The 12,364-nt window shown below is 40.2% G+C and overlaps 1 protein-coding gene across 2 annotated transcripts in view; it reads right to left on the bottom strand.

The window, feature by feature from the left end:
- Positions 1-3,937: 3,937 nt before the first annotated feature.
- Positions 3,938-12,364, bottom strand: part of LIPA (lipase A, lysosomal acid type) — a 45,457-nt gene continuing 37,030 nt past the window's right edge. The window contains exons 9-10 of one of the 2 annotated variants that reach the window (XM_023739870.1): positions 6,562-6,633; positions 3,938-4,197 (exon numbers count right to left, since the gene is read on the bottom strand). In XM_023739870.1, coding sequence (XP_023595638.1) covers positions 4,159-4,197; positions 6,562-6,633 — 111 coding nt within the window. In that variant the 3' untranslated portion in view covers positions 3,938-4,158. Of the gene's footprint in view, positions 4,198-5,154; positions 5,676-6,561; positions 6,634-12,364 lie in introns of those variants that run through there. The other variant, XM_004369914.2, reaches the window with a different exon arrangement.

The following is a 12,364-nucleotide window of genomic DNA, read 5'->3' on the forward strand; positions in this document are numbered from 1 at the left end:
ATTATTGATGTGTATTTGGATTTAAGCACTTTCTCTTTACGTTTTTGATTCATCCATGTCTTGCTTCCACTGAAATTGCTGGAACTCTCATCAACCTATTTAAAACATTTATAACATATAAAATCCCCATTAAAAAGCATACCATTGCCTGTAAAGCAGAGAAAACAGTACTCACCTCACCTGTCAAAGGGATTGCTACAGAGATAAACCCTTGTGAAAAAGCTTAAACCCCAGAAGGCACAATGTAGAACGCAAAACATTATTTTTAGTACAACTAAAACAATTTGGCAAAGAAAAGACTTTTACTTGCTTAGTGTGGAATTGAACTTGAAATCTGCACTTAGCACGATACATAAATACCAGTAAATACTCTTGAATGAATTAATGGCTGATAAACTTTTTTAAAAATCAGAATAATTACTACTTGATGCTGCCTTTCAAGGGTCACAAGAGACCAGACCTACTTCCATTTTGAAAAATTTTTCATATACAGGTACTCCCAGACGTACGATGGGGTTCCATTCCTTCTGATGTAAGTCGAATACCTCATTAAATTTTTCATTATTATTGCCTTTTATTATCAGTATCTTTACAAATCCTATCTTTATTTGTCTTTGGGGGTTGGAAACATTACACATAAATTTACAGATATATTTTAATACACATATACATACATACATATTACTAACGATAAGATGTACAAAACAAAAACAAAAAACAGATGGTCCTAAGGGCAATTCATTGTAACTTGATTACTTGCTAAGTTGGGGACTACCTGTATTAAAAAATAAATAAATGCCAAGAGTTAAAAATATAATGTATTTTAAATACTTACAGTTAACAACTGTTGTTGTTGTATGCTGTCGAGTCAATTTTGACTCATAGCGCCCGTGACCCTATAGGACACAGCAGATAGAACTTCCCCACAGGGTGTCTTGGGCTATAATCTTTATGCGAGCAGATCATCAGGTCTTTTCTCTCACGGAGCAGCTGGTGGGTTCCAACTGCCAACCTTTTGGTTAGCCGCTTTGCTCTTATACATTGCACCAACAGGGTCTTTTTTAACAAATAATTTAATGCCCACAAACCAAATAATTTTCATTTCTTGGAGATAATGTCAATAGTCTAAATTTTCGTCCTTAATAAATTGAAGTCTGGGTTAAAGACTTCTCCAGTCTCCTCCCATCCTGCCCTTCCCCCATGTCTGTGGTACTGACCATTCATTTATCTATTTAAGTAAAATTTTATTTTCATAAGTCACATTTGGGGGATAGCTATTCTTTGGGAAAACTTTTCACATATTACTCATCAGGCAAGAATCAGTGACAATCCAAGGTTGACATGATCACAGCCACAGCTACCCTAACCAGCCCTCAAACTACTAACTGGCTGATAAGCAACTAAGTTCACTACCTTTCCAAGAGGAAGGAACTAGAGAAAGCCTTTCTATGAAAAGCAAAGTGGTAGGGGCTTGGGAAGATTGGAAGCAAAGCAAAGCGTGCCCTCTTGTGGCAAAGGAAAAAATTATTTTCTTCATTTTCAGTTGTGACTACATTTGGTGACTCTTCATTTCCCCCATGTAAACACAGTATTTTTAAAAGTTCCAAGTTGGCCGAACATTAACTATTTTTTTCCTTGCCCTAGAGATCTACGGAGATCTTTGTGTTCTGCTCAACAGAATATACGTAAAAGCCAGTAAAAAATAAGAAAGTCAGAGCCCCTCCAATGCTTCACAGGACTTCTGGCAGCATAGATTCCAACCTTGCTTTGTACTCTTAGCCAAGGATAGAATGAAACTTTGTTAATACATCCAGGGTTATTAGGCTATGCAGCTATGTCAAGGGCAAGAGGATACCAACAAAGGCAAATGTGCAGTGTAACCCTACCGTAGCAAGAACCAGCATGCAACATCTCCACCTTTAGACTGGTCTACACACTAAATAGAGGGCTTTAGTGGTTCAGGGGAGTATTGGTGGCGCACTGGTTAAGAGCCTGGCTGCTAAGCAAAAGTTGGCAGTTCAACTTCACCAGCTGCTTCTTAGAAACCCTATGAGGCAGTTCTACGCTGTCCTATAGAGTCTCTATGAGTTGGAATTGACTCAGTGGCAACAGGTTTGGTTTTCTGGTTTGGTGGTTCAGTCATAGAATTCTCAGCTTCCATGCAGGAGACCCGGGTTCGATTCTGGCCAGTACACCTCAGTGTAGTCACCGTGCATCTGTCAGTGGAGGTTTGCATACTGGTATAATGCCGAACAGGTTTCAGAGGAGCTTCCAGACTGAGATGGACTAGGAAGAAAGGCCTGGAGATCTACTTCCAAAAATCAGCCAACGAAAACCCCATGGATCACAAGGGTTGGATGCACAGCTATTCAGGGATGGCCCAGGACCAGGCAGCATTTCATTCCTTTGTGCATGGGGTTGCCATGAGTCGGGGGGCTGACTTGACAGGAGCTGACAATAATAACAACACACTGAATAAAGTCCCCAGACAAAAGCTGGGAAAGGATGCAAACAGAAAAACAGGCCTGCAGAAGGTGGATCTATGGAATACAGCTCCTGCATCATTCCTGTCTACTGTCTCGTGTGTAGAAGCTTTACTGCCCCCAAGTTCTCATGGGCATCTATGGGATCTCCATGGAGCAGCCAAATCTAGATAAACCAAGTCATCTATGGCAGAGAAGCCTTTCACTGGCAAGCCCTCTCCCCCTACTGGTGGAAAACAACCAACAGAAACGCCCCTTACTGTCCCTTTCTTTCCAGCCCTGCCCAAGAATCTTGTACCTGCTTGGCCTGACCATTTTGCTTGGTCAAAGGAGAAAAAAGGGCTCTTTGGGGGACATACGGCCAGTGGAGGGTGGCACCCTCCTGTAGATGCACCCTTTACATCTAGTGCACTTTTTCTCTTTTCTCTTGGTGCCATGAAAATCACACTGATGCCATTTCAGTCCTCAGACTCTCCCAGATGTTACTTGTGCTTAATTTCATTTAGCCACATGAAAATTTCCACCGCCCTTCACACATTTAATCAGTCTACATCCATTTACTGAGACTCACTATATCGCAGACCCTGTGTTAGATTCTGGGTATACAGAGATGAGTGTGCCCTCAAGCTTACAGAGTAGTGGCAGAGATCACACGGGGCCCCAAGTCTATGTTTTGGGGCCCCTATGGCATGACCGAAGTCCTTGGGTAGTGCAAATGGTTAACGTGCTTGGCTGTTAACTGAAAGGTTGGTGGTTCAAGTCCACCCAGAGGCACCTCAGAAGAAAGGCCTGGTAACCTACTTCTAAAAAAATAGCTATTGAAAGCCCTACGGAGCATAGTTCTACTCTGACACACATGGGGTCACCATGAGTTGGAACCAAATCACCAGCAATAACTGGCATGACATGGCCTGTCTCTGTCAGCCTTGTTTGTCTCATTTGTACAATGAAGGAATTGAGTGGACAATCTGTGAATCCATGGTCCTGGCTGAGCCTATCATCTACCTGAAGATGGAGTTAATCACTGTCTAATCTCCATTCACAACTTCACTCATATGGACCCTGCAAGATAACTTTCAAAGCTAATGTTTCCAAACCATCTCCCAACCTTTCTTAGCCTTGAGACCACTCTCTCTTCCCCATGGGAAAGGAACAAATGCTCATGGGCAGCATCAGTGAGGTTTACAAGGAGTAAAGAGGAGAGAGATGAGAAAGAAAAGCATAAGTCCTGCCAAAAAGAGAAAGGGAAGAATAGAAAGGCTATTAAATAAACGAGAACACACAAACGCACTCCTACAAACCTATGAGGCTCACCGAGTTTTATTGAAAAGTTTAAAGAGGACTCTTTCAATGTTACAAAGCAATATTAGTCTGCCTTCACGTATCAGCCAATATTAAGTATTCTTATTGCAGCTAAGATAATTATATCAAATTATATAAAAAACAATTGAGTGGTCATTTTGTCCATCTGATATCATCCTAAAGAAATGATGTTCCAAGAAGAGCATGTGAATACGGGCTTCTTGACATAGGGATGCAAATCAAGAGCATTAACAATATGGATACATGTAAAGCTACAAAAACTCAACGAACCCCTGAGTTTTAATCCAGAAACATTCACATTCATATGTCTTCTGTGTGAAATTAGATTAGGACACTCTTCTCATGGACGGGCTCAGGATGTTTGCTTCACATAGACCTCGTCGCTGAGATACTAGTTAAGAGAACACATTGATTTCAGGGAAAGATAGTGGTATACTCGCCCCACAGGGTTTTTCTTCTTCTTAAACAAGTGGAATTATGATGTGCCACAGAATTTCGAGTTTATGAATATAGACAGTTGAGTGTACCAGTCTTCAATCTATTGAAAACATACTAGTTTTTGTTGTGTGTTTTTTTTTAAGTCAGTGCAATTTCTTTTGGGAGACTCCAGCAAATAATTTTGTTTCGCCTGAGCAGTTTAAACACTGGCTAAATAATAGCTATCCCAGTGAGGTTTGGTAAGTGAAATTCATTATGGAACCTTTACAACTGGCATAGCTGTATGTCACTGGATTTGATTCTGCACCTACTGAATGAAAACATGAGAAATTGTCATTTAGACTCCTAAATACAAGGTCATTAGACTGGGGAGCTTTTTAAGGCAAAGAGATGGGAACTGCGCACTTCTACACTGAGTTTTGCTCAAGTGTATTTACCAGATTATTTACCAATGAACAACACTGTTTAAAAATTCCAACACGTGTGAATTTGCCCTCTTTGGAGGTAAAAAGGCAATATCACATATTTTAAATTTCAAGAATAAACAAGATGATTATAATGGCCTTTTCACAAATCAGTGATTTTTTTTTTCAAAACTTAAACAACACATGGTTGAGACACTAGCTTCATATTCAGCTGATGATCATCATTAAACAAATTTAAAAAAAATAGCTACTAGGGCTGAAGACTGGGAACCACGGTCTCAGGGGACATCTAGGTCAACTGGCGTAACATAGCACATACAGCCTACTTTGGTGAGCAGCATCTGGGGTCTTAAAAGCTTGTGAGCAGCCATCTAAGATACATTTATTTGTCCCATCTCATCTGGAGAAAAGGAGAATAAAGAAAAGCAAAGACACAAGGAAAATATCAGTCCAAAGGACTAATGGGCCACATGAAGCACAGCCTCCACCATCCTGAAGAACTAGATGGTGCCCAGCTACCACCACTGACCACTCTGACAGGGATTAGAATAGAGGGTCCCATACAGAATGGGAGAAAAATACAGGGGAAAAAAAATTGCTAATATGTTTCTAATCCTAACTAGTGAGAAACTGGTATGTTCAAAATCCATTTCCTAGGGTTTAAAAATAGAAAAGCCTGGGAAAGAGAAACAAGTATTCTATAGGAAATAAGCAATCAAATTTTAACACATCTTGACCAACAACTTGGCTATAAATTTCTCAAGTCTGGCTTTCACTGATATTTCCTCATTAGATTAACAAGTTCATTATACATCCGCCAAGGGGCATCCAAGCCCCAGATAAAGTCGAGATGCTCCCATTCAGGAAGGTACTTGTGGTACACCAAATTGGTGATCTGGGTCAGTAAGATACTGACGTCACTAACGTCTGCGAGCGAGTCCCGGCCCCCATTCCAGACTGCAGTTGGCACAGGCATGTCTTTCACATTGTAAGTGGGAGGGTAAGTCTACAATAAAAATCCACAGAAAGTTTTTGGTTTTTTTTCCCCCAAAGTCACAATGAACACACTCTCCATTAAACACTATTGAATAAGTTAGATGGGAGAATAAGAGACTAAACTGTAAAAAGCATTGATTATTGGTTCACTTTTCAGGTTACCATTGTCAGATAAACAACAAAACCCTAAGCCACATGAAAGAATAATAACTACAAGAACTGCTAGTTACTGAGCTATCACCACATGCTAGGTAGGCACTGTCACAAGTGTTTGAATTCCTGTGAGGAAGGTGTCGTTTTCTTCATCTCATAGATGGGAGGCTGTAGAACTGAGTGATTGGAAAGGTGCTTTGGAGACATACCCTCCTACTTTCTCCTCTGGGATGTAAGGCAAGTTATAGAAATTCTCTAAGCCTCATCTTTAAATCTTTGCTCATCTTTAAATTAGCGATAATCACATCTATGCCACAGGAATGTTCTAAGAATTAAAAACAGAAACAAAAACCATGGGCAAAGTGCCCCACATTTAGCACTCAAAAATTTGTAATTTTTTTTTTTTTTAATATGAAAGAAGTTTAGGCAACGTAATTTGGCCAAGGCCCCACAGCTTACAGGACAGACTGAGGATTCTCTGACTCAAGAGTCTATGTTCACAGTCACTATGAATAACGTATGACAATGTCAACTCTTATTTGGAGCCAGCTAGAGGACAAGGAGAGGAGACTCAGCCTACAACCCCAACCATGAAGCTTGAGCTGTTCTGGAATTGACCGAAGGAAAACAAATCCTACCCAGTCAACTCTCCCAAACACTTCCCACAGCCCTTCCAGAATCCCAATAACAGGCTGGCTTCCTTGATGGGTTTTCAAGAACCGTCTTAATTCTGAAGACTTTACCTGGTTGTAATGAAAATAATTCCTGGCAGTGCTTCCCCAGTCAAAGGCTTGGAAGTTTGGGGATTTAACAGCCTAAAAAGAAGATAGTTAGAAAAAAAAGTTATCTGACACAGAAGTTTGAGATAGTATCATAGGTTGCTGGAGTTAACCATGGCTTCAGAAATCAACCAGATTTACACTTCATTTCCAAACCGTAATTTAAAATGAAATGGCATTGTTTTGTTCTCTTTTACTAAACAACTCAATTTCTCATCATATAATTGGACAATAGCTATCATATCACACAATAAAACAGCTACACACATACACTTTAAATTATACTGGATCAATGGTTACTCCCATTGAATGAGCTTTATGCTGATGTTTTTTTGAATCTTAATTTTTTTTCAAAGAGTAACTGTTTGGCTTCAGAAGGAATACATATTTCTTGAGTACCAGTGTAATTACGAAATGTCTACTGTGAACCAGTACAATTTCTACCCAGCTGGGAAGACTACAACCATGAATGGTATTTTATATAAAATTTAAATTTCTACATATTTAAGAGTATGATATAAAATATTTTTAAAGTAATTCATTTGTAAAGTTTGAAATAATACAAATCCATATTTACCTCAGACCTCCAAGTTAAAAACATGTCAATAATTAAATCTAAAATCGGCAGGCCAAATGAATTGGGAACTGTGTTTAAGCTTTGGCCACACGGTGGTGCCACACTAACTGAGAAAAGAGAACGACCCAGACACATTCTTCTCCAGAACCGCTTCTGACAACGTGAAGTGTCAGTTACTATCAACTGCATAAAATTCTGGTTGATGTAATAAAAGACAGAGTGAGATTAGATACCACAGAAGATTGCTACAGGAGAAATGTTTCGCATCTGCTTTTGCTACTGCAAATGACAGTTATTAAATATGGCAATGTATTTAATAAGCAGAACAAAATATGAATTTATAGCACCTGTTAGTGCATCTGTTCCCTATCTCTAATTGTCAGTGGAAATATATCAATACAAGCTGTTTTCCTGCTGTACACAGACATCACTTTGTCACATATGTCTTTCAGCATTTATATAAAGTACCCGGAGGGAGTACAGAACGTAAAGGAAAAACTTGCCTGTATCTCACACTGACCTTCTAAACTTGAAATCTGTGCTCAGAGTCACATTAGGAATTCAAAAAATATCCATTTTAGAAGGCATCTCAGGAGTAAAATGTGAAAATTATTTAAAGGAACAAAAATGTGGAAAGAAGCTAAAGTCCAATAATAGATGTTTTGTTAAAGAAATTATACTACATCAGTATACATAAACAGTATGCCACCTCATAAATAATAAATATAAATATAAGCTAGAAACAGAAAACTATTTATAAATAATGTTTACAAATAATATTAAGTGGGAAAAAAAGTCAAAGTGAAACTGAATATGCACTATGGTTACAATTATGTAATAACATGTGGCTAAAGATGAGGGCAAAATGCTTGTAATAGTAGAACAGTTGGTTCTAAAGTGACATTTTAAAAATTAATTTTAGGTCTCAAATGTTAAAAAATGTAAATAGGTTCAACTTTTCTAGAGTACAATATGTATCAGAAGTCTTAAAAATATGCTTACCCTCTGGTCAGTAATCTATCTCTACAAATATATTCTAAGAAAATAATCTGCCTAATGTATAAACACTAAACTATAATACAAGGATATTTATTCCACGATGGTTACCATCGCAAAAAAAAAAAAAAAAAAAAAAACTATGATAGAAAAAAAAAAGATTAAAATTCAAGCAATGGAAAAATGTCTCTTGATTAGGAATATTTTAAAATTTTAATTATTGACCTGGAAAGGTATTTTTGATTACGACTTTTTTTTGGCCACCAAGTTGATTCAGACTTATGGCCAACTCATGTGTGTCAGAGTAGAACTGTGCTCTATAGGGTATTCAATAATGATTTTTTTGAAGTAAATTGTCAGGTCTTTCTTTCAAGGCACCTCTGGATGGACTTGAACCATCAACCTTCTGATTAGCAGCCGAATGTGTTAATCATTTGCACCACCCAGGGACTCCTAATCACTCCACAGTGCCCATTCTCCCCTTCTTGCTTTCAGTAACAAACCCCTCAAGTTTTTGTTGAGAACATGGCCGCCAGGCAGAAAGCCCATCCTCTACCCCTCTCTAGCTAGGCTATAAGACATACCACTCACTTCTGAGCTAACTCCTTAACTTGAAGTCACTTGCCCTGTCTTGTCTCCCCCACTTCCTGTGGGCTGAAGCAGATACAGAGGCAATCCAGCTTCAACCAGGCAGAGGAGGACAGCACCCTAGAGATGGAAGCGCTATATTACCGGGGGTCCCTGCGTGACCTCATGGGGCACAGCCACACCCCCCTCCACCACCAGCCTGAGCCACTGTTCTCTGGACTGCATTATGAGTAAGAAATAAACTATGTATTTTAGCAACTGTATTTTTGGGTCTCTGATACAGCAACTTAGCCTGTATCTAACAAATACAATACTACTTAATTAAATAAAGTTATGAAAAAGTACATGTAATATAATCCTCTTCATAATGGAAATGATTGTATCAAAAAATGGAAGGTTATACCAAAATACTAATGTGGTGATTCCTAGGTTGTGGACACATGGGAGATTTATTTTCTTCTTTGCACTCATGTACCAAAAAAACCAAACCCACTGCTGTTGAGTCGATTCTGACTCATAGCAACCCAACAGGACAGAGGAGAACTGCCCCACAGGGTTTCCAAGGCTGTAAATCTTTATGGAAGCAGAGTGCCACATCATTCTCCCATGGAGCAGCTGGTGGGTTCGAACCACGGACCTTTTGGCCAGCAGCCAACCATGTACGTTCTAAAATTTCATAATGAACACATATTATATGTATAATAAAAATTTTACTAAATATTCATTTTACAGTGTTTTAAAGAGAATTTCTTACCATGCTTTTGGTATGGTTTTTTTTTTTTTTTTAAAGCAGTAACTTTTAAAGATGGAGTCCCTCAGTGGTGCAAATGGTTAAGTGCTCTGCTACTAACTGAAAGACTGCTGGTTCAAATCCACCCAGAGGTGCCTAGGAAGAAAGCCTTGTCAACCAGCTTCCAAAAGATCACAGCCATTGAAAACCCTATGGTGTGCAGTTCTACTCTGACACACATGGGGTTGCCATGAGTTGGAATCGACCCCACAGCAATGTGCTTGGCTTGCCTAAGTTTCAAACAATAGAGTACATCAGCATTATCAGCATCATCTGCCGGGGGGGGGTGGCGGTGCTTATTAAAATGCAGATCCCAAGGACATCCCTCCAGGAATTCTGATTTTCAATAGGTCTTAGGTAAGACCCAAGAATCTGTATTTTTAACAGCACCCTAAATTAATTTTGACCAAACCAAAAATAAACCAAACCCCTTGCCATTGAGTTGATTTATACTCATAGCGACCCTACAGGACAGAGTAGAACTACCCCATAGGGTTTCCAAGGGAAAGGGGCCCTGGTGGCACAGTAGTTACGTGCACAGCTGCTAACAGAAAGGTCGGTGGTTCAAACCTACCAGCTGCTCTGCAGGAGAAAGATGTGGCAATCTGCTTCCATAAACATTACAGCCTTGGAAACCCTATGGGAAGTTCTACTCTGTGCTATAGGGTCACTATGAGTTAGAATCGACTCGATGGCAACAGGTTTTAATCTTTACAGAAGCAGACTGGCACATCTTTCTCCCACAAAGCAGCTGGTAGATTCGAACCACTGACCTTTTGGTTAGCAGTCGAGCTATTAACTACTGTGCCACCAGGGGTTCTTGATTCTGACCAACACTGTCAAAGATACCTTAGAACCAGCCTTTCGGCAGGGTTAGTGAGAAGGCTAGAGATAGTCACAAGAGTCTTGTCTCTGGGTGGGTCTCTGAAATTTGTCAGGTTTATAAACAGAATATTAAAAGCTCAATAAAGAACTAGGTTTTAGAATTGTTAACAACTGAATGCTAATTGTTTAAACGAAAAGTAAACTTCCGCAGGTATTGTAAATAAAATGCCTTTAAAGGGAACCCCCAAACTCATACCACAGGAACCTCCAAGCTTTACACCAACTGCAAGTCTCAGCCTGCCAGCATCCAGGCCCCAACCACCTGCAGCGATACAGCCTGCCCCAGTGTGTCCTTGACAGGTAGAGTGGCAGCCCCCACCAATGCCCCAAGGAGAAGATCTTATGAAACAGCTGCATAAAGCTACTATTTTACTGATAAAGGCGGTAACTGAGTGAGCAGAAGGGCAAAGGGCAAGGCTGCTCTCTGCAGTGAAACTGGGCTTTAGAAATGCTCATGAGGCAAATTCCAATGTGGTTAGACCCTAAAGCCACAAGGTCAGAAGTAAGCCAGAGAGCTGTGTTCTGGCATCAGCCTGTAGCCTTTGACCCCGGCCAGCTGGAACAAGAGCAGAAGCCTGGATTGCAGTTGACCCAACAGCTCGACAACCAGCCCACAGCCAGTGGAAGCCTGGGACACAGAAGGGTGAAGTAGCGCCAATGTGTAATATTAAATACAGTGGTCTTATAGCCGTGGTTTCAACATTCCCAAGGCCCCTGGAAGTCTGGGTCTGGGGGCCATTTGTATTTTGTTGAGGCAGGTGTTGGACCAGGTGCAGGCTGCAAGGGTCACTAAGCTGGTGGGCAGCTCAGCATCTGCCTTCAGCCCGGCTCAGTCATCCTCCACGCACCTCTGGGAGTACACTAACTCCTGAGGTGACATAAATTCCACCTTATTTGAAATATGTCCATTAGGTAAGAGGAAAAAAATTCTCAAAAAGGTAGGGTAAAATAATGGATATTACCCGTGAGTACGGTGCTCCGTTAAAAAACCATCTATATGAGACCAAAACATCAACAATTACTCTAAAGCAAAGATGAGAAGATAAGGGGGCAGGGAAACGAGAGTAATGGAAACGGAACAACAGGTACCCAAATAAAGAAAATGTTGACACATTGTGAAAAATGAAACTAACATCACTGAACAATTTGTGTAGAAATTATCAAATGGGAATCTAGTTTGCTGTATAAACTTTCACGGAAAACACAATAAAATATTATTTTCAAAAAACAAAAAAGAAGGGTAATTTTGGTGACAGGGTACACAAAGAAAACAAGTGACTGTAACAAACGTTACTGAGGAGAAAAGCAGGGGCCTGAATGAACATTTTTGAGTTTGAGGACTTCTGAAGGTTTCAGGACATCCCTTACGGGGGGCAAGGGAGGTGCACTATTCACCTTGTAATGGACTTCTTTCCACCCCAGATGCCCTATTCTAAGCCACAGGAAACTCTATCACTGAGTCACTGACATTTAATGGTCAGTCTATTAGAACCAGAGCTTTGAACCAGTTCCAACCAGCTGAATCACAGCCAATGAAGCAAAATCAGAACAGACCCAAATTTTAAAAAGCAGAATGATAAGCGCAACAGGAAACATTAGGGTTCGAAGCCCTGGGATGGGAGACTTGGAAGAGGTGTAGTGAGCCCTTTCAGGAGCCTGATGCAGGAAGCTGGATTACTGCCAGGACTGTGGAGACTGACACACATTCAAAGTAGCATGGTCAGGCACCATCTTTGAGCAGGGCACCGCTGTTTCCGCCACTGCCAATCAAGAGATTTGGTTGCTATGCAATGTGCATGCTGCACGTGTTTTCTAAAAGGCAGATTAAGTTTCTAACAGGGCTTCAACTCATAATTTTTCCTGTTCGGCTTCACCCACATTTTAAAATTTCGGGTCAATTCAGGTTTCAGCTCATTGGCCATGACTGAACC

This window comes from Trichechus manatus, unplaced genomic scaffold (assembly GCF_000243295.1).
Source record: "Trichechus manatus latirostris isolate Lorelei unplaced genomic scaffold, TriManLat1.0 scaffold00007, whole genome shotgun sequence".
Classification (NCBI taxonomy): domain Eukaryota; kingdom Metazoa; phylum Chordata; class Mammalia; order Sirenia; family Trichechidae; genus Trichechus; species Trichechus manatus.